Source organism: Triticum urartu, chromosome 3 (genome assembly GCF_003073215.2).
Source record: "Triticum urartu cultivar G1812 chromosome 3, Tu2.1, whole genome shotgun sequence".
Lineage (NCBI taxonomy): Eukaryota > Viridiplantae > Streptophyta > Magnoliopsida > Poales > Poaceae > Triticum > Triticum urartu.
Window position 1 is genome coordinate 739,050,160 of NC_053024.1, and position 23,820 is coordinate 739,073,979.

At 40.7% G+C, this 23,820-nt stretch overlaps 1 protein-coding gene and 3 non-coding genes across 4 annotated transcripts; 2 read left to right on the plus strand and 2 right to left on the minus strand.

Annotated features, from left to right (window-relative positions):
• The first annotated feature begins 13,024 nt into the window (after positions 1-13,024).
• On the plus strand, positions 13,025-13,098 carry TRNAI-AAU. The gene has a single exon. It is a non-coding gene; the product is annotated as a tRNA-Ile (tRNA).
• A 62-nt stretch (positions 13,099-13,160) lies between these two features.
• On the minus strand, positions 13,161-13,234 carry TRNAV-AAC. The gene has a single exon. It is a non-coding gene; the product is annotated as a tRNA-Val (tRNA).
• A 2,448-nt stretch (positions 13,235-15,682) lies between these two features.
• Positions 15,683-16,293, minus strand: LOC125546359 (metallothionein-like protein 2C). The gene is made up of 2 exons (XM_048710604.1): positions 16,058-16,293; positions 15,683-15,968 (listed from the first exon to the last, which is right to left on the minus strand). Exons 1-2 carry the CDS (start codon positions 16,192-16,194, stop codon positions 15,869-15,871), a joined length of 237 nt encoding a protein of 78 aa, XP_048566561.1. The 5' UTR covers positions 16,195-16,293; the 3' UTR covers positions 15,683-15,868.
• A 5,466-nt stretch (positions 16,294-21,759) lies between these two features.
• Positions 21,760-21,833, plus strand: TRNAI-AAU. The gene has a single exon. It is a non-coding gene; the product is annotated as a tRNA-Ile (tRNA).
• Positions 21,834-23,820: the final 1,987 nt, after the last annotated feature.

Consider the following 23,820-nt stretch of genomic DNA (forward strand, 5'->3'; position numbering starts at 1 on the left):
CTATAGGGCCACTTACGACAGTGAGATCTGATAGATGTGATAAGATAATATTTTTGGTATTTTTATGATAAAGATGCAAAGTAAAATAAAGGCAAAGTAAATAACTAAGTAAATAACTAAGTAGTAGGAGATTGATATGATAAAGATAGACCCGGGGGCCATAGGTTTCACTAGTGGCTTCTCTCGAGAGCATAAGTATTCTACGGTGGGTGAACAAATTACTGTTAAGCAATTGACAGAATTGAGCATAGTTATGAGAATATCTAGGTATGATCATGTATATAGGCATCACGTCCGAGACAAGTAGACCGACTCCTGCCTGCATCTACTACTATTACTCCACTCATCGACCGCTATCCAGCACGCATCTAGAGTATTAAGTTAAAAATAGAGTAACGCCTTAAGCAAGATGACATGATGTAGAGGGATAGACTCATGCAATATGAAGAAAACCCCATCTTGTTATCCTCGATGGCAACAATACAATACATGCCTTGCTTCCCCTACTGTCACTAGGAAAGGACACTGCAAGATTGAACCCAAAGCTAAGCACTTCTCCCATTGCAAAAAAGATCAATCTGGTAGGGCAAACCAAACTGATAATTCGAAGAGACTTGCAAAGATAACCAATCATACATAAAAGAATTCAAAGAAGATTCAAATATTATTCATAGATAGACTTGATCATAAACCCACAATTCATCGGCCTCAACAAACACCACAAAAAGAAGATTACATCGAATAGATCTCCACAAGAGAGGGGGAGAACATTGTATTGAGATCCAAAAAGAGAGAAGAAGCCATCTAGATACTAACTATGGACCCGTAGGTCTGAGGTAAACTACTCACACTTCATCGGAGAGGCTATGGTGTTGATGTAGAAGCCCTCCGTGATCGATGCCCCCTCCGGTGGAGCTCCGGAATAGGCCCCCAGATGGGATCTCCTGGATACAAAAAGTTACGGCGGTGGAATAAGGGTTTTGGCTCCGTCTCTGATCATTTGGGGGTACGTGGGTATATATAGGAGGAAGAAGTACGTCGGTGGAGCAACAAGGGCCCCACGAGGGTGGAGGGCGCGCCGGGGGGGGGGGGGGGGGGGGGGGGGGGGGGGGGGGGTAGGCGCGCCCCTACCTCGTGGCCTCCTGTTACGTTTCTTGACGTAGGGTCCAAGTGTCATGAGTTGTATTCGATGAGAAAATCACGTTTGGACTCCGTTTGATATTCCTTTTCTTCGAAACCCTAAAACAGGCAAAAAACAGCAATTCTGGGCTGGGCCTCCGGTTAATAGGTTAGTCCCAAAAATAATATAAAAGTGGATAATAAAGCCAATAATGTCCAAAACAGTAGATAAGATAGCATGGAGCAATCAAAAATTATAGATACGTTGGAGACGTATCATGCATCCGTTGCATGGCAATCCCTACTCACTCACATTGATATCTATTAATGGGCATCTCCATAGCCCGTTGATACGCCTAGTTGATGTGAGACTATCTTCTGCCTTTTTGTCTTCTCCACAACCACCATTCTATTCCACATATCACTACAAGAAACCTGTTAATCTATAATGGATTTTCGATGACATTTCAGAAAACCATCAAGGATGGCACGGTACAGCCCCGAAAGCCCGCCGAAGCCCACTAAAGCCCTCCTAACCTTTACCCATATAAAACACTAACCCTAACCCTCATCCTCTCATCCTCCTCCGCAGCCCCCTCCTGATTCCCCATCGCCCCCACACATGGCAACCACCGACCACCTCCTTGCCCCTCCTCCCACAGCTTGCCGTCGGCCCTCCCTTCCCTCTCACCTCGCGGATCCGGCAGCTACCAGATCGGCCGCATCCCCAATCCATCCATCCCTCTCAGATCTCACGAACAATCTCTCTCTCTCTCTCCCGTATGACCCCTCACGGCACAGCCAACTACCGTCGATTCCGGCGATGTTCACCATCTCACAACGCACACACGAGCTGGTCTGCGACCGTGGCCCTCCAGGCCGGCTAGATCCACCTCTCCCGGTCTTCGGCGCTCGCCCGTGACACCGAGTCCGTGGCTAGTGTTTCGGCTATGGCGCCGCGTCCGTCGACGGCGTCTCTCTGACGATCTGCTCTATCCCAGACCGCGCCCCCTCTGGCTCCTGGATGGCACCCCCTAGCTGGGTTCGCTCGCACGTGTTGGGCTGCACGGCTGCGACCCCGACCTCCTCTGCCGCATCTCTGGCGCGGTCGTGCATCTTGTGGCAATCTCCTCTGCCACATTTGGACCACTGCAGGCCTCCCTTGCCCAGGTGAGCACCCCTAACCCCATCTCCCTCTCCTCCCGCCATCTTGTGTTTTTGTTAGGATGTGCTTTGACTGACTTAGCGTCTTCATCTATACATATCTGAACAAGTTCCTGTTCTTGCAAGCATAGAACATAATATATTTTCCTTTGCAGTTATAGATTTGGTGTCAAGCTTGTATAAATAAAGGAGGTAATACAAATGTCTTCAAATGAGAAGTTCTGTAGGAGATAATTGAGGCTTTATAGGTTCTTTATAGTTAAGCTGAACTCATGAAGCACAGATGGAGCTACATGTGTCTCAGGTGGATGCTCTAATTTTCACCCAATGATTCAGTGTAATGTGTATTTCAGATGCAGAAACTATGTTATGTTATGATGGCCATGGTACTATTTGTTGTGATAATTTCCCCTGATTTTAGAATTATCTAATGTCCTTTGTCTACTTTGTAGTATCTATATAATAATTAGAGATACATGAGAACTCAGTCAGTTTAAGCGTATGACTTTCTTATCTTGTTTGGCTGGGTTACATATTTACAGATATAACTGTTGGGACATTGCGCACCATAAGTGCAAACCTATCCACTACTAATGTTGTGTACGCTCAGGACATTCCATTTCATATGCTCATGGGTGGACTTGCTAATTGTACGAATGCTCTATACTTATTTCATGTTCTTACAACCTACTAGAATCATGTCTCTGACTCTGCATCATATATTTGCTAGCTGCCTCTAGATTCTGCTGAGATCGGTGTTAGTCCTTTTAGGCCCAATTTATTCAAGAAAGCTATCTGCCGACAACTATTTCGTTTGTTTATTTGCATGGTTTTTTTTCGACAAGGACAGTATACCCGAGCGAGCTAGTAGAGCCGGAATTATGAAGTTCAGGTTTTGTATCCTTGTGTACTATATTTATCTTCTCAATTTCTCATCAACTAATTTATACTATTGATGAGGTCGGATTTCATTTTCTTAAAAAGAAAGTAATACTAAGAATAAAGTTTTAACAAGGAAAATGGAAAGTGGGATTGGGCAGTTTCCCCAATTTCATTTATCATATATTGATAAAAAAAGGGTCCAACACTGTCAGGATAATTGGCCTAGTGTGGCTACTGCCTTCTCTAACTCTTAATAGTGTGTTGTCTGTGCGTGCTGACAAGGTGGCGGCAACTACTACCGAGGGCTCCGGTTCAGTAGCCGGTGTGTTGTGTGTGCGTGCCTCCTCTCAGAATTTTAATACTGAATTTCCTTTGTATCTTGTACACTACAGGGTACCAAATAGAGACAAAAAACAGGGTACCAAGTTGAGACAAACCGCTGCACTGTGGTATGTGGCCTTCTATCAAGATCTTATTCAGAGATTTTCCCCATAGGTCTTGGAGACATGATTTATGATTTATGTTACTGTAGTAACATGTCAACATGTTCTGTTGAGAGTTTTCTCCCTAGGCATTTCTTTTTTTGTCCTTACTGTCTCGTGCTGCAGCCTGGTGAATATGTATTCCAAAATAAGTTTACTCTGAATCTAAGAAGAAAATTACATCATTATTAATTTGTGTATGAAGCAGATCTATTAGTGAGTCAATTTATAGTAGTAGTACTACTACTATTAGCTCTCCACCTACTAGTACTAGTACCAAGCCTACGTGTTAGCTCACTGTCTCTCAGTCTTGAGGCACAAACAGAGCTAGCACTTGCCAACATGGTTACACAACACATTTTTTCTTCAACTCCTTTGCTCCATGCCTAGGCCGCCTTCCTCAATAGTGCTACTCACAAGTGATCCTAAATCTTTTTCTTGATGTTGTTCCTCTTTTTGTGATGCAGGTCTGGTTGCGCCGTAACATCCATGTCGTTGCATGGTGCACAATAGAGCTTGAGAGGGCAGCAACGGTGGTAGCGGTTGGAGCTGCTCCGCGATCAATGGTTTAGTTCTCTACTGCCACTCCTATGATTTCTCAGTTATTTCCATTCCATAACTCAACTACTACTGAACCGCACCTATTTGGTTGATCTAATTCAGAGTTACACACTTGAATCAAAGTAATCCCATGCATGTTGTTAGGATCAATAACTGATACATCCTAACTATTATCTCAATATCTCTTAACAGAACCATTTCCACTTATATAAATCTGTTAGTGGCCATGGCTCTTAGTTATTTTGCATGCCATTTTGGGTTCACTTGGCAAGTGCTGTTTACTATTGCCAGTGTAAATATTTATTTTCATGTGTAAACTTGTTGAGACATCAGCAGTGGCTTCACATCATGGATATTGTTTGTTAATGATGCCATTGTTTGGTGGATTTATATGGCCTCTACTGCTGCTGATATTTTTTGCTTTCGTCTAATTCTCTTATTTCTATTATTTATTCATATCTACTGAAAGTGCGTTATATCGACTAGAGGGGGGGTGAATAGGCGATTTTTATGAAAGTCTTCAGAACATAGAAGTTTTGAAGACAAACGATAAAATTAAACCTATTACCATGCAACGGAAGGTAGACTACACTAGGAAAACCATAGTCAAGTATTCAATGAAGTGAAAGCACAAAGACTAATAGTAGCTAGGTAGTAAGGATCAGGTAGGAAGATATTGTGAAGCCAAACAGAACACGCAGTCACTTAGTGAAGACAAATGATAGTGCAAACATACAATGACTTCACAAGGAATAACAGTAAGTAAAGTGAAGTGAAGATGAAACCAGTGACTCGTTGAAGACAATGATTTGTTGAACCAGTTCCAGTTGCTGTGACAACTGTACGTCTGGTTGGAGCGGCTAGGTATTTAAACCTTAGGACACACAGTCCCGGACACCCAGTCCTGAACACGCAGCTCAGGACACCCAGTCCTCACCGTATTCTCCTTGAGCTAAGGTCACATAGACCTCGCCCAATCACTCTGGTAAGTCTTCAAGGTAGACTCCCAAACCTTCACAGACTTTGTTCACCGGCAATCCACAATGTCTCTTGGATGCTCAGAACGCGACGCCTAACCGGCTGGAGGATGCATAGTCCTCAAGTGTAATAAGTCTTCAGATCACACAGACAAGAAGACTTAAGTGATGCCCAATTCTCTCTGGCTCTGGTGGTTAGGGCTTTATCCTCGCAAGGAATTCTCTCTTAAAGGCTTCGAGGTGGGTTGCTCTCAAACGACAAAAGCCGTACTTTCAATCTGAGCAGCCAACCGTTTATGGTTCTAGGGGGTGGGCTATTTATAGCCACTTGGCAACCCGACCTGATTTGTCCGAAATGACCCTGGGTTACTAAGTAACTGACACGTGTTCCAACGGTCAGATTTCAAACTCACACGGCAACTTTACTTGGGCTACAAGCAAAGCTGACTTGTTCGACTCTGGACAAGATTCGCTCTCATAGTCTTCACTCGAAGACATAGGTTTTTGGTTTAGGCATCACTTCAGTCATTCTGACTGGTTCTCTTGGACCCCACTTAACAGTACGGTGGTTCCTATGACTCAACACAAAAGAAAAAGAACTACGAAAGATCTAAGTCTTCGAGCTCCATAGGCTTCATATAGTATCTTCTCTTGTCATAGTCTTCAATGTGAATATCTTCATATACCACCTTTGACTTCAATGTCTTCATACGTTTTTAGGGGTCATCTCTGGTAGTAAAACCGAATCAATTAGGGACTTCTACCTGTGTTATCCTGCAATTCTCACAAACACATTAGTCCCTCAACTAGGTTTGTCGTCAATACTCCAAAACCAACTAGGGGTGGCACTAGATGCACTTACATCTACAAATGTCTAATGTTGTTGTAAATATGGTAGGTATGATTGGGTAGCGGGCTACTTGGTGTCCATCACAATCTGCCATGACATATAGTTGCCAGCAGGAGGGCCGACGACAAAATGAATAACAAACTTAGTAGTTTATATGTGTTGTTGATGTAAATTGGATTTGTACTCCTTCCTAACATTTGTGTGATATATTTTGTCAATATATGATGTATATTATCATTTCATGGAGGATTTTATAAACTGCTAGTTGTACAAATACCTATGTATGGCTGCATGTTGAATGATTTGTGTAACGTGTATGACACTTTGGAAATACTATCTTGGGCCAAAATTGCCATTATCATTTATGTGACATGTTATGCTAAAAGCGTTTTGGGTCAAATTGGGCTGAAAGAAATGGACCAGATCATATTTAAATTGATCCTAAATCCATGACAATTTCTGTGACGAAAAGTAGCATCCACGTTGGCAGCCACATCATTCCACTTGTTCAACTGAGAATCCTACATGGCACATTGGTCCATGATGGTATGTTCCTTTACTAAGGATCGGGCCTAGTTTGGGCTTGGACAGGCCTAAGGTAAATCCATGACAGTCAAGGACCGTCAAGGAAGGTACAATGTCAAATTATGACGCGATATACATGACGGATTTCAAGTCCATGAGGCACGCATGACAGTTTTTGACTGATTTGTGACAGATCAGATCCGTCATGTATTAACAGATTTCTTGTAGTGTATAGTGCTATGTCCATGGCTCACGCTCATGTATTGCGTGAAGATTGAAAAAGTTTGAGAACACCAAAAGTATGAAACAATTGCTTGGCTTGTCATCGGGGTTGTGCATGATTTGAATATTTTGTGTGATGAAGATGGAGCATAGCCAGACTATATGATTTTGTAGGGATAACTTTCTTTGGCCATGTTATTTGAGAAGACATAATTGCTTAGTTAGTATGCTTGAAGTATTATTATTTTTATGTCAATATTAAACTTTTTTCTTGAATCTTTCGGATCTGAATATTCATACCACAATTAATAAAATTACATTGAAATTATGCCAAGTAGCATTCCACATCAAAAATTCTGTTTTTATCATTTACCTACTCGAGGAAGAACATGAATTAAGCTTGGGGATGCTTGATACGTCTCCAACGTATCTATAATTTTTGATTGTTCCATGCTATATTATATTTTGTTTTGGACATTATTGGGCTTTATTATACAATTTTATATTATTTTTGGGACTAACCTATTAACCGGAGGCCCAGCCCAGAATTGCTGTTTTTTTTGCCTATTTCAGAGTTTCGCAGAAAAAGAATATCAAACGGAGTCCAAACGGAATGAAACCATCGGGAACGTGATTTTCGGAACGAACGTGATACAGAGGACTTGGACCCTACGTCAAGAAAGCAACTAGGAAGGCACGAGGTAAGGGGCGCGCCCTCCACCCTCGTGGGCTTACATTGCTGCACCGACGTACTTCTTCCTCCTATATATACCCACGTACCCCCAAACTACCAGATACGGAGAAAAAACCCTAATTCCACCGCCACAACCTTCTATACCCGCGAGATCCCATCTTGGGGCCTTTTTTGGAGCTCCGCCGGAGGGGGCATCGATCACGGAGGGCTTCTACATCAACACCATAGCCTCTCCGATGATGTGTGAGTAGTTTATTTCAGACCTTCGCGTCCATAGTTATTAGCTAGATGGCTTCTTATCTCTTTTTGGATCTCAATACAATGTTCTCCCCCTCTCTTGTGGAGATCTATTCGAGGTAATCTTCTTTTGCGGTGTGTTTGTTGAGACCGATGAATTGTGGGTTTATGATCAAGTTTATCTATGAACAATATTTGAATCTTCTTTGAATTCTTTTATGTATGATTGGTTATCTTTGCAAGTCTCTTCGAATTATCAGTTTGCTTTGGCCTACTAGATTGATTTTTCTTGCAATGGGAGAAGTGCTTAGCTTTGGGTTCAATCTTGCGGTGTCCTTTCCAAGTGACAGTAGGGGCAGCAAGGCATGTATTGCATTGTTGTCATCGAGGATAACAAGATGGGGTTTATATCATATTGCATGAGTTTATCCCTCTACATCATGTCATCTTGCTTAAAGCGTTACTCTGTTCTTTTGAACTTAATACTCTGGATGCATGCTGGATAGCGGTCGATGTGTGGAGTAATAGTAGTAGATGCAGGCATGAGTCGGTCTACTTGTCTCGGACGTGATGCCTATATACATGATCATACCTAGATATTCTCATAACTATGCTCAATTCTGTCAATTGCTCAACAGTAATTTGTTTACCCACCGTAATACTTACGCTCTCGAGAGAAGCCACTAGTGAAACATATGGCCCCCGGGTCTATTTTCCATCATATTAATCTTCCATCAACAAGCTATTTCTTTTGCCATTTTTATTTTGCTTTATTTACTTTACATCTTTATCATAAAAATACCAAAAATATTATCTTATCATATCTATTAGATCTCACTTTATCATATCTATCATATCTATCATATCTCACTTTATCATAAAAGTGACCGTGAAGGGATTGACAACCCCTTTATTGCGTTGGTTGTGAGGACTTTATTTGTTTGTGTAGGTGCGAGGGACTCGCGCGTGGCCTCCTACTGGATTGATACCTTGATTCTAAAAAACTGAGGAAAATACTTACACTACTTTGCTGCATCACCCTGTCCTCTTTAAGGAAAAACCAACGCAGTGCTCAAGAGGTAGCAGCGGACCATATGATTGACTTGTTTATTAAGTGGGGATATTTTAAATATCACCAGTATTTTGTGTAGGGCCTCCGGCGCTCCATGTCAGCGGTATTGATCACATTTATGCTATAATTTTTTGTATTTATGCAGTAACTACATAATTAACATATCCTCACTAAAAATAATAGATCATATTCTATAGTGATGCAGGCCGGGTTTTGATTGGCTAGGAGCTTCTTGTGCTTGTTTCTTATTGCCTTGAGGAACAATGGCGAATGGCGATTGCTATTTAGAGGCAATCGAATAGGAGGAAGGAGGGATGAAATCACACACACACACACACACACACACACACAAACACACACACACACACATTGGCAAAAGGATGGATACGAGCAACCAAGGGATCACCGTTTATGGAAGTGGAATAAGGATAGGGCCGCCTCCTCCATCATTTGATTTCTCTCCGTCTCTAGCTAGTTACCATTTTACAATAAGTAACTAAAGCCAATATTCATTTGTTGTTGGAATTGATTTATACTCTGCAATTACAATTACATCTATCTCACGCGAGGAAGGATCTTGGTGATTTGTTCGGCTTAAATATTTGTTGGCTAGCTGTTGGAAATAATGATATTAATTGGTTAAATCTGAATATGCATTAAGTTAAGTTTGAACTAAAAAACCTTTAAAAAAACTAAGTAACTCCATTCTGTACATCAGTCGATAACCCTCAACCTTTTACGAGGCAAAAATGTATTACTCTCAGCCTGAGGTCAATGAAAGTCTCGGTACCTCTTGGGTTAGAAGGTCTAGCAACTTTCTTTTTTTCTGGTTTAGTATTACATCCTGGATTTTGGAAACATTTTCATCTCTATTATAGGTATTTCAATAACTATCGCACGTCCACTATTTTTGAACAATTTGGGCTACTCATGTTTGTGAGTTTTCAAAAACACAAGAACAGGAAAAATTAAAGTAAGTATTTGATGTCCTGGGGCGTTGAATAGGATGAGAGTTCAAAATATAGGAATGTGTAATGTATAGATGTTGATTTGTTGCACCCAATAAATATACAAGAATATTTTAAGCATTAGGTACGAGCACGAAGTTTCCGTCAAACCAATGAATTTTTTCACACAAGATTTGATTCAACAGATTTTTTTTTCTTCGAATTCATGCAAAGTAGGCCACACGAATCATTTTTGTGGTCACCATACTTATACGATCAAATAAGTCCCATATAATTTATTTATTTCTACCAAATAGAACCCTCCAATTTTTTTATATGATTTCTTTGAATGAAATACATCATAACTGTTTAGAAGTCCGAACATTGTTTTCCTTGCATATATTATTCAATCATTTGGTATTAATAAATTCCACCCGGTCTTGGGCTCATTAGCCTTGCTGGATTTCTTTTTATTTATTTATCATGCTTTGAAAAATCACAAAAACAATCCTAATATACATGCTTGAGTATTATGTATTCTTGTAGAAATTTATGATTTTTCATGCCATGTGCTATTAAATGAAACATAAATATGTGAACAAAATAATAGAATGCACGTAAGGATTTTAACACAGATCTCAATTCAACTAGTGTTTTGTTAATTTGCAGATGAAAGCAATGGGAAAGGGTGATAGGCAAACTGAGTTGGTGGTCCAATTTCTCGTCGCCCCCTGCGGAAAGCTCCATCTATGGCTATGCAGTTCTTGAATTAAACTATTTTTCTTACACAATTGTCCTCATATGATGACTTTGTGCAGTATAGTGGGGATAAATATCTCAGAAATTTCACGTGTTGTCTTGGGTGATTCTCATTGGCTGATATATTTCCATCCATGTATACCTAGAGAAGGGAGGAATATCCTCAAAATATATTTTTGTTTTGTCACGAGATATACGCCCTTACTCAAAAGAGTTTGGCTATGTGCAACATATGATGCAGTGACTGGGAATGGTTATTTTTGCCTCGGGCTCTTAGATGCAACTGTAGACATGACATGTCGATTTGAATCGAGATGCATGTTGAGAGGATTATTATTCGCACGCTTTGCATGATGATTTGCATACACATCACATCACATAAAGTTAGGCTTCGTTCGGAGTCACTCCGCTCCGTTACTCTGCCGTGAAGCGGAGCCGCATACCGTAAAAATACGGAGAGCGGCAAACAGGGCGCTCCGCGCGCTCCGCTCTCTGATGACGGAGCGGTGGATTTTTGAACACAGCCTTAGAACACATAGACAAAAAAGGTTGCAACAAAGACAAATACTTACAAGCATGGACCACGAAATAAGAAACTAGACAAGGACAAAGATTTTTCGCTGCATTATGCAGATTGTTCCATTGAGCAAATATAATCTTCCCTGCTTTCTTCTTGTGATGATTTTTCTTTTAATTTATCCTCTTCTTAATCTTTTGTTCTAATCATCAGATCGATATGCAACTTTCATCTCCATGTATATGCACATGGGTTTAAACGCCGCATACCAAAGATTACTGCGGTGATGATTGATTAATGGAGATGACCGAGGAACCCAACGGTAAGCCATTGACCAATATTTCATATGGCGCCTTGAACTCCCGACGTTATATTTCCAGCAAAGTATAGAGAAGGAAGGGATACTACAAAAAAATATAGTTATTTTTCCACGTAACGGAAAAAAAAATTTGGCTGCATGCATTCTGTGACGCAGAAGTCGAGAGTGATTCTTTTCTCTTGGAACGCTTAAATCAATGCACTATCAAATTTTATTTTTTTAGAAAAGGAGGATGACCCTGATCTCTGTATCTGGGAGATGCATACGGCCATTTTATTGATTATTCTTGAGGACCTTACAAAATAGTACAACAATATGTCTGAATCCGCCATCTTGGCAACATCTGCCGCCACTTCAATCCATATAATGAAGGGGTGCAAGCTGGGCCAAATACCCAGACATCTCATCTAAGCCTAACATCTAAAGCCGGAGGCCCCGATCGAGACACATACCGGGTCCGGGTCACAAACCGATGCGACGCACTCACATGTGTCGTCGCTGCCATCTTCCACTGGTCCATCTTCATAGCAGATTGAGGTGCCAACCTTGGCAGGTACCTCCGCCATTGACGCCACCATGACGCCAAACGACGACCTCCACATACGCGAGTCCATCTCCAAGCAACGGACGCAAATCCATACTAGGATAGGGCCGCACCACCGCCATCGCCCACCACCCACAAGCGCCACCCAGCCCCAAGGTTTCCAAAGAGGCGCCTTCAAAAAGGGAACGGCGCCGTGAGCGCCGTCGCCGCCCAACAAAGTTAGGGCTTTCGCCCGGGAGACCTAGGGGAAGGGGAAGTGAGGGAATCAGTTCATACTGACGCCTCCAAGAAGGGGAACGGCGCCCTCAGGCGTCGCCATCGACGTGGCCGGCCAGGGCCGACCAGGGATTTCGCCCGAACTAGATCCCCGCCACCAGCAGCGCCTCCTGTACATAACCGGCGACCCAAGGAAGCGCGGTCCGACGAGGATGGCCCGCACGCCGAACAGGGGAGGAGGGGAGGCACGAGATCGCGTGCACCGCCCACCACAGAAATCGCCGCCGGCCGCTAACGACCACCGGATCCCACCGCCCGCTCAGCCGGGACGCTAGATCCACCGCTCGCACGACTGCTAGCCGGCCGTGCCTTGCCAATGAAGTCGCTGCTCCAGATCCGGAGTTCCCAACGCAGAGGCAGGGCAACCGAGCTTGCCCGCCACCATCGCCCCGGGCTTGCCTGGCGGCTGCCTCAGGCGGCGGCGAGGAAGGGAAGAGGAGGAGGGGCGGCTAGGGAGGAGGAGGGGTGGCTAGGGTTCTGCACTATCAAAATGACGGGTCTAAATATGCGCCTTGAGCGGGCATATACTTGTTCTTACTCGCCTGCTTCCATTGTATGGCTTTATCACTTCTTCTTTTTTTGCGGGGTATTACTGTATCACTATGAAGCTGTTGCAAGAAACAATGACAAAATGGCCCCGGCAGCCACGAATACATACAAACGTGGATAGTGACATGGCAATCTAGATAGCCACGAACCAAGATTGTTGCTGCATTTTGCAGATCGCTCTAACGAGCAAAGATGTTTTTTTTATTGTGATTATAGCATCAGCTTAATGGTCAAAAAAGGGCTCAAGTGATCTTACTCTTTTCCTCTCACCAAAAGTCTTATTCTGTTTTTCGAAGTATAGAAGAGAACTCTTTCCAAACAAGGAGAAGGCCTATTAGCTCAGTTGGTTAGAGCGTCGTGCTAATAACGCGAAGGTCACAGGTTCGAGACCTGTATGGGCCAAAATATCATTTTTCTTTTTCTAACACTATGGAAAGTGCGGAAAAAAAACAAAATTATTAGGACGGCTTCGCCCGGGTTCGAACCAGAGACCTTCAGTGTGTTAGACTGACGTGATAACCAACCACACCACGAAACCATTGATGACAGATCTGTCCAACACTTTTAGAATAACACACTAAAAAAACTGTAGAAGCTGGAAATTTTTACAACATATATATGCTTAAGTCACTGATCCACAAGAAAAGAATTCATCATGTGAACGCATGCAGAGCTTGATTGCAGGCCAACGATTATCATAATATAGTTGGCTCAACCCTAGTGTTACTGAACTGTTCTTGCAAAGAAACTCTTCCCATTTTCAGATACCAACAGAGTTTTCCGTTAAATGAACTAGAGTATGCTACTTGGGCTCATGGAAATGCACCATCTGTACAGCTAGGCATGTAAATAATAGGCCCAAGGCCGTTCGTGTGTGTACTAAAAATTAATGGGCCAAGGCAAAAAATAAAGTAAAAATGCTACTGAGCTGATTTCCATGCAACTAGAGTAGTAAATCTAAAATAAAATGCAACTAGAGTAGTATCAATCACATAGAGAACTAAGATGCATACAGCCACACACCAACAATCCGACAGAAAATAATATATGAAAACAACACAATGACAACAGTAAAGTGAAATAATAATATGTAGCATTGATCGGTTGTTTAAAATATATTGCTAATATGTTTTTTGGCAGTGGAAAAAAAGGGGAAATGTCTTGCTAATATTGTCGTGCCAGCGAAGTGCAATATTATCGTGTCGGAACCTGTGTAAAGCGAATAATTCTTGAAAAACTAACCAGCTGGTGCGCAAAGTGGCGCTCATGATTTATTTCCATCTTTTTTGGCGAAAGGATTCATTTTAGTCTTTGTTTGCTTTCCCCCAAAGGGAATATTTTTTAAAATCTTTTGTCGAGACGAGGTCCACAAGTTAACTAATTCGAAGCTAGAAACTTGATCTTCTCGTATGATTAAGTACTAGCAAACATGCCCTGCGTTGCAACGGGAGAAAACAACTCTTGCACACCCTTTATCCACTGAGCATCGCTAAAGACATCACCTAATGCCCATAACATAATAAACATGACTAATGCCTCATCCTCAGGTCCACATCCTCCATTTCAATATAACATTAGACACATGCTTCCGCTTGTCGTCTTTGCCGTCCTCGTCGCCGGTGGTCGCGGTACCAGTTGTCACTAACCAAGGTTGGCCAGGTCCAATAGCTGGATTGTTTAGTCGCTTTCGTGCCCGGCGAAGATCAAGAACGTTAAACAAAGTTTTTTTAATCATCTGGCTAATATAATACTCCCTCCTTTCCTAAATTTTTGTCTTTCTAGAGATTTCAACAGGTGACTACATCCGGAACAAAATAAGTGAAACTATGCTCTAAAATATGACTATATACATCCGTATGAGATATATAGTCCATTTGACATCTCTAAAAAGACAAATATTAGGAACAAAGGGAGTAGGAAAAAGCACTGCACATACTATATGTATGTGTCATCATATAAATTGAGTAGTTTGTATCAGATAGACCATGAAACCTTAGTTGGACTCCTCATGCATTTTGACGGGAGTCACTGGGCTGAGTGAAACTGGTCGTACGTGAAGACGCGACAGAGAAAAAGATTCCTTCCATGTCCCTAGTTTAATAAATTGAACTAAAACAATCCATCAGGTGCGCATATTTAAAATATTCGCCAAGTTTTATTAATAGGTATAGATTAAAGCAATTTAGCTACAGTACCTCCCATTTTTTTTTAAAAACATGTTTTAAAAAATATTTGCCTTTACAAATTTAAAGTTCAAAACATATTTGTGTTTTTAAAATGTTTGCTAATTTCAAAAATAATCACATCAGTACCTCCTTGTTTTAAAAAATAATTAGGTTTCAAAAAATAAAATAGAAATAGAAATATTGTTTTTCTTTTAAGAAGGTTTGAGTTTCAGTTTTTTATTAACAACTTTGCAAATTTTTCGCGTTCCAAAAGATATTTACATTTAAAAATATCTTTTCCTCTCACTATCTCGCGTGACTGCTACCTAAATTCCTTGCAGCGCAGTATTTATTCTTGGATATGTTTTTGCTGGGGCGGGCTGTTGGTATGCTAATAGGCCGGCCCATTACGGATCTGTGCGTGCTGTGCTTTTTTTTTCGGACAGAAAGGAATCGGGAGAAACCGCTGGGACGTACGAAAATTATTTTGGTCCCACCGTAAACGAAAAAAACTGGAGAAACAATCCTCCCTTTAATATTAGGTAAAGATAAAGATATGGTAAAGCGGCATCCTTTTTTATTTTTCGAGCATCAGCATGCATGGTAAGATGCATCCACTGATATTTTCCGTTCAGGTACGTCTTCAACATTTATTAGATATTCATTTTCTTGGGCAAAACTCACAACATCTTAATCTTCTGCTTATGATCATTTCAAATTTTCTCAACGCTCTCAGCTCTTAAACAGTGTTTTTTGAGCCATGAAGAAGAAGAAAAAGAAAAAGAAGGTGATGATATATGCATAGCACAGACACACACGTATAGTTAAACCAGGGAGATTTTATTTAGGGGGGCCTGTTTACAACAAGCATGGCATGGCACCTGACTGCTGATGCAGGTCAGGTGCATAGATAAGGCCCTCGATCAGGTAGCGGTTACATGGTATGGTAGTAGTAGATCGATATGATCGATGCTGCACGCACGGTGCATGCATGATCGATGATCGATCTAGCAGCTGCAGCAGGAGCAGCCGCAGCTGGTGCCGCACTTGCACTGGGTGCAGCCGCAGCCGCCGTTCTCGGCCGCCATCTCCATGCCGCCGGAGCTCCTGCACGTACCCCACCCTTACCAAGATCAACATACAGTCATATTGTTACGATCGAGTGCATGATATATGAGGAAGGAGAAGGGACGTACGCCTTGTGGGTGGCGGTGGCGGAGACGAGGAGGGTGGCGCCGGCGGCCTCGGCCTCCGGGTACATGTTGCAGCCGCCGCAGCCGTTGCCGCACTTGCAGGCGGTGCCGCAGCCGCAGTTTCCTCCGCAGCAAGACATCCTCGGTTCGGTTGGAGCTTCGGAGATGGAGAGGCTTTGATTGGCTATGAGCTTCTTGTGTGCTTCTTGCTGGCTTGAGGAATAATGGAGGGGCGTGGAGGCCTATTTATAGGCAGGAGGAAGGAGGAGAAGAGATGCTGCACGCACGTATAGGTACAGGCACTTTGGCAAAGGATGGAGGCGAGCAACCGAGGGACCACCGCCTAGGGAAGAGGAATAAGGATAGGGCCGTCTCATCACCCAATTTGATTCTCTCTGTCCATATCTCTACTACACTACCTTGCTTCTTTCTTTCTTTCTTTCTTTATTTCTTTCTTTCTTTCTTTCTTTCTTTCTTACAAGGAACTATAACCAAAAGTCACCTGTGGGAATCTAGCTATACCTATTTTAATGTAATTTTATTTGTTCATGTTGTCGGTGGAAATATCAACCTCAGCCGATAACCGATGATGCCTATATGCTTCAAGATTTAGGCATTATTGCAGGAACAATCTTATCTCTTGAATGTTACTAGTATGTGAGTCAAATTTGAACCAAATTCCAAAACTTGAGGAAGAAAATACTGTTTCTAAAAGAAAAAAAAATACCAAGGGGCGCAAAGGGTGTGGTATAGTATCTCCAGCAGACCGTCCAAAATACTGTCATATGTACTACTCCCTCCGTCGAAAATACTTGTCCAAGAAATGAATGTATCTAGATGTATTTTAGTTCTAGATACATCCATTTGTATACGTTCCTACGACAAGTATTTCCAGACGGAGGGAGTATCTCCGTATGGTTTATCATGTAAAAAGATTCCACTTCTTAGTCATTTCCATCTCCATCGGAGCATCCAAATTCTCTCTTATATTTTTGATAATATCATAGAACTACCAATTCTTTTCTTGTTCGCGGGGGATATAACTACCAATTCGACTATGACTTCTAACCCAACTAAAAAAACTATGATTTCTAACAGCTATAACCACAACAGTTTTTGGTTTCACGGAAGCAGAAGCATATTGAGTTGGCGCCCGCAATCTGTTGCTCTACCATTCATCATGCTCCGAAAACTATCATTCAATTCCATGAGGCAGCTCGCAGCAAGAAAATCCAATAGAAACAACACCTAGAAGCAAGTACAGTGGCAACAAATATAGCAGCAAGCATCATATCTCTTCCCTTCATCAACTTCTCATCTTGACGGCCCCCCATTTATTCTCCTCACCGCACCGATGCCTCCAAAGGTCCCTCCTGATGCCCATTTCTCCTCACTGAGCCCACCATTTCCTTGTCGGCGCACCCTTTCTCTTCTCTCCCACAGCCGGAGCCAACTCATTATCATTGGGTTCAAGTGAACCCAATGAAATTTGCTATATCCCTTATAACATCACAGTAGCGTAAGACTAAGCAAAGAACCGAACCCATTGTTTAGCAGAGCTGAACCTAATGGTCTATATTTCTGGCTTGAGAATACAGTTTTTGAATCTTCCATAAAAACATGCACATGCCCATGCATGTCCCATTCGTTACGTGTATCTACATAAAAAAGAAAGCAAATCACATAGAGGTGAGAAGGAACCGAGTGGGTGCTGGCAATATGTCCTTGTCACCCGCCGGTGGAACGCTTGAACTAGCTACAACTATGCACTTGTTGACTTGTTTGTTATAGAAGTGAACTATATAATCGACTAGTTTCTTACGTGGAAATACACTAAATATCACTGATATTTTCTGTAGGGCCTCCGGTGCTCCACGTCAGTGGTACCGATGATCACATTATGAGACCCTTTTCCATATTCATGCAGTAATTACATAATTAACATGTCCTCGCTTAAAACGACAAATAAAATTCAGTAGTGATGCAGATCAGGCTTTCATTGGTTAGGAGCTTCTTGTGGTTCTTGGTTGATGGTTTGAGGAACAATGGTGAGGCAGAGAGGGCAAGCGAGCAGGAGGAAGGAGAGATGAGATGAGAGATGCTTTACGTACACACATACTTTGGCAAAAGGATGGACGCGGGCGACCGATGGATCGCCGTATAGGGAAGAGGAATAAGGATAGGGTCCTCCCATCATTTGATTCTCTTTGTCTCTATCTAGCTTCTTTCTTACAATAAGGAACTAGAGCCAATATCCATTTGTTGTTGGAATTGATTCATACTTTGTAATTATTATTATTTGTGCTAATCTGTAATTACAATTTGTGTTATTACAGGAGAGGAAGGATCTTGACGATGTTGGAAATAATGGTATTAACTGGTGATTTTTTAGTAAGCATTGAGTTAATTTTGAACTAACAATTTTTAAAATCTTCATAAAAAAGTAACTATATTCCATACATTGGTTGATGACCCTTGCCTTTTTGATATTACTGAGGCAAAAAAGGTTTTCCTCTTAGCCTAAGGTCGCCAAAAGTCTCAGTGCCCCTTGGTCTAGAATAGTCTGGCGGCTTTTTTTTTTCTTTTTCGGTATTACATGAGGAAGAGGAATTTTACAACCATTTTCATCTCTATTCCATTGTTATTTCAATAACTGTCACACTTCCACTATTTTTGAATAATCGTGGCCTCTTTCGTTTGCGGATTTTCAAAAGCACATAAACAAGCAATATCAACGTAGGAACTTTATGTCATGATGTATTAAATCCTATGAGAATTCAAAATATAGAACATATAATATAGCTATAGAAATGTTGTGTTGTTGATCCGTGAGAAAATTACAAGAATCTCCTTAAGCAATAGGTGCAAGCAAAGTTGTCACTGAACCAAGGAACCACAAGGTTTGATTCAACAGAAATTATCTTCCAAATTCATGGAAAGGAGGCCATATGAATATTTTATGGTTCCATACCTACAATATCAAGGAAGTCCCATAGAAAAGATTTCTGACAAATAAAACCCTCTGAAATTTCTATATGATTCCTTCGAACCAAAAGCATCATAACCGATAAATTATTCAAGGCTTGGGTATTGATAAATGCCACAATATCTCAGGCTCATTAGCCTCGCTGTTTTATTTGTATTTTCATGCTTTTGAAAAAAAAACCCGCAAAACCAATCAAAATGTACATGACTGTATTTATGTACGCTTGTAGAGATTTATGATTTTTCATGCCATGTGCAGTCAAATAGAAATAAATATGTTAATATTTTTTTCTTTCAGAAAGGAGGATTTACCCCCGGACTCTGCATCAGATGATACACATAATTATATTATTAATTATTGAAACGATGCTAAGCAAAGGTAAGCACTAAGGCCGATCAAATCGACGAACAAAAAAAAGTAAAAAAAAGGTCATCCAGATAGGACACACCTCGCGGCAGCATCTCCAAATTCTACCACAAAACCTAAAGGTTGTATAGTAGCAGACAAAGCGCACTATTGAACACACATTAAATATTTCTAACACAGATCACAGATCAACTCACTTTTTGTTAGTTTGCGGATGAAAGCAAAGCAAAAAAAGGTAAGAAGGAAACTGAGTGGGTGGTGCCAATTCTTGCCCCCAGTGGAAAGCTCCATTTAGGGCTATGCAATTCTTGACTTGATTATTTTGCTTGCACAGTTGGCCGCATATGATGACTTTGTGCACGTACTGGGGATAAAAATCTCTGATATTTCACATGTCTCCTTGAGTGCTGCACGTCGGCCGTTATTTCCCATCCAGGTATATATCTAGAGAAGGAATATTGAGGGGCGTCATGAAAACATAGTTTTTTTTTCACAGGAGCACAAAAATTGATTTTGGAGCTTGGCCTCCATGAAGCCTTTTTTGGGAAAATTCAAAAACCAGTTTTTGATGTTTCGAACAATCAAGAAGAAACACATGTATATAGGGATATACATAGACATGACGGGTCGATAGAGATGTTCCTTGAGCACTATTCGCCCGCCTGCATATATGGCTTTATTATCTTGTAGCTGTTGCAGGATGATTCGCGCGCACATCACATCACAAGAAGTCAGAAACAATGACAGAAAAAGATACCAACAGCGACGATTACTTACAAGCATGGACAACGAGATGGGAACTAGCAAGATCTATTGTCGCATTTTGCAGATTGCTTCAACGAGCAAAGATGACTTCTTCTCTTAGCTCGAACCCCTTGATGGTTTTTCTTTCTTTTGATTCATTCTCTTATTACCTTTTTCTTCTAATCATTCACCCAGGCTCGCCGATATAACATTTATTGTGGCGGAGCTTAGTTAGGGCCAAAGGGGTATGACTCCACAGCGAAATTTATTCTTTAGACTATTTCAAGTCTATTATCGAACACTATTTAGGCCAAAACTGGCATAATACACTAGGTTAACCCCTTCATCTCTGGCCAAAGCTCATTCATCTTAGTCATCTAGCACCCTCTCAAATTTGGAGGGCTGGCACTGCACATGTATTGATCGATCATGTTACACTAGAGGTTGTAAAGAAAGAGTGGACAGGAAAGTACTACACCCAGGAGCAAATGCACCTGGTGCGAACAGTAAAATCAAAAAATAGAAAAAATATTCAAAAAATTCTGATTTTTTTGTGACATACTTTCACAAATGTTTGTTGTGCATGCAAAGTTTCATCGCGAAATCACATTGGTGGAAGGCGTGCCAAAAAAACAAAATCAGAGCTCCAAAATGCTTTTGTAAGTAACATTTTCAGAGCATCGGTTTTGTTTTTTTACCACGCCTTCCACCAATGTGATTTTGCAATGAAATTTTGCATGCACAACAAATATTTGTGAAACTATGCCACAATTTTTTTTAGAATTTTAGAATTATTTTGGAATTTATCTGTTCACACCAGGAGCATTTGCTCCTGGGTGTAGAAACTCCACGTCCGAGTGGACAACATTAAAACAGAAAGAGCGGCCTATTAGCTCAGCTGGTTCCACTAGCGGTTTTAATTTATCCTCTTCTTAAACTTTTGTTCTAATCATCAGATCGATATACAACTTTTAGCCCCGTGCATATGTACATGGCTTTTAAACGCCGCAAACCAAAGATTGATGCGATAATGATTGATTACTTGAGATGACTGAACGAACCCAACGGTGAGCCGGTGACTGATATTTCATGTGGTGTCTTGAACGCCAACGTTATATTTCCATCAAAGTATAGAGAAGGAAGGGATACTGCGAAAACATAGTTCTTTTTTCCATATAATGAAAAACAAATTTTGGCTGCATGGATCCTATGACGCAGAAGTTGAGAGTGATTTTTTTTCTCTTGGAATGCTTAAATCGATGCATTATCGAAATAATGGGTCTGAATATGCGCCTTGAGCAGGCATATATACTTGCTGTTACTCACCCGCTTGCATATGTATGACTTTATCACTATGAAGCTCTTGCAAGATGATTTGTGTGCCCATCACATCACAGTAACAATGACAAGACGGCCCCAATAACCACGAATACGCGCAAACATTGATAGTGACATGGAAATTTAGATAGCCACGGACCAAGATTTGTTGCTGCATCTTGTGATTCATAATATCAGCTTGCTCTTTTCTTCTCACCACAGGGTTCTGAACAGGTGCTGCACGGGCCTATTAATGTAATATATACAAGGAAGAACACTTCACCACTAAAGAGGCCTATTAGCTCAGTTGGTTAGAGCGTCGTGCTAATAACGCGAAGGTCACAGGTTCGAGACCTGTATGGGCCATTCTCTTTTTCTTTTTCTTTTTCTTTTTTTTACACAGTAGAAAATGTGAAAACCCTTGTTAACAAGGCCCGTACCCCGGGCCAAGATGTGAGAGCCGAGGATATGTCTCGCCCGTACCTAATTCGGACAGCCCATTAGCGCAGTCGATTGCCGCTTGTTTATCGCTGTGGGTTCGCTCGTTCCTCTCCAGTTTTCTGTGTTTTTTTCTTTACCATTTTATTTTGTGTTTTTACTGGTTTCTTTGGTTTTTCTATTCCCTTTTGCTAGCCTTTGTTTTCTATTTATGTATTCACTGGTTACCTTTAGATTTTTCTTTGTTTGCATTACTTCTGTTTTTTACTTTCTTTATTTCTAGGTTTTCTTTGTATTCTTTGGTTTTCTTTGCTCTTTTACTTCTTTGTCTGTTTTTTTTATTTTTTCAACACATATCTACTTCTCAGTACACAATTTACATTTTCAGCGCACATGTGAAATATAGTTTTTTATACTTTGGACATTTTTCAAAGACATGATATACATTTTTTTAAACAAATTTCAGAATAATTTTTGAAAACAAGATAAGTTTTTTTCAAAATAGACGTCATAGTTTTAAAATTAAAATAAACATTATTTTAAACTACATGGACACCTTTAACACAGTATATATATTCCTAAAAATTTCATGGACATTTTTCAACAACGGTGAATATTTTCTTGAAATGCCATGAACATTTTTGTAATGCAAATAAACATTTTTTGGCCTATGGGAACCTTTTTACATTGTACAATATTTTTTTTAAAATTTCAAGGACTTTCTGGTTGAATCATTGGATTTTTTCTTAAAATGCCACATATATTTTTTAATGCTATTAAACATTTTTTTTGTTATGCAAACACTTTGTTTACATTGCATATACTTTTTCTGAAATTGTTTCAAACACATTTTGAAACTCATGAACCATTTTTTAAATGTATGAAATATTTGTTTTTGATTTACACAAATAATTTTGTTCACATTGTATAAACATTTCATAGATGTTAGGTATGTTTTTTTAAACGCGTGACATTTTGTAAATGTCACAAGCACTTTTCGTACACATGATTAACATTTTGTGTACATATTTATCTCTTGAAATGCATGATTAACATTTTTCAATTTTTTATGTAAATTATATTTATATATGTATACATATATTTTAATAATATTTCAAAATATAAAAATATTAAAAATAAAGCTAAAATGTGAAGATAAAATGAAAAAAACATCAATGATGTGAAAGTGGCGTCAGCCTGACACGCCCACCTTCTTACTGGGCCAGACCAACAACAGCACCGTGCATGCAACCTTGCACTAGGTTAAGAAAGCACTTTTTCAGATGGCTCCCAGAAGGCACCGGGGCCTGATGGCTTCCCAGCACAATTTTTCCGGAAGCACTGGGATATTTGTGGGGATGCGGTCACAAAGGTAGTACTGAGTATCGTTGAAGGGTTGGAGAGTGCACAAGAGATAAATAACACAATCCTAGTTTTGATCCCAAAGGTAAAAAAATCCAATGCTACTCTCTCAATTTCGCCCTATAAGTTTATGCAACGTTCTTTACAAGATTAGCTCTAAGGTTGTAGCAAACCGTCTGAAGGTTGTGATACCTGATATAATATCTGAGAAACAGTCTGCCTTTGTTCCTGGTCGTTTGATTACTGACAACATTATTGCTGCCTATGAGTGTCTGCATTTTATGAAGAGAAACAAGGCCCAGAAGCATAGACACTGTGCGCTAAAGCTTGACATGATGAAAGCCTATGATAGAGTGGAGTGGAATTATCTGAAGGCAATAATGTTAAAGTTGGGATTCACACAGAGATGGGTGGACATTGTGATGGGGATGGTTACTTCGGTTTCATTCTCAATGCTTTTCAATGGGCAGAAACTTGATGCTTTTAATCCAACACGGGGTATCCGTCAGGGGGATCCTATTTCACCGTACCTCTTTTTGCTGGCAGCAGAGGG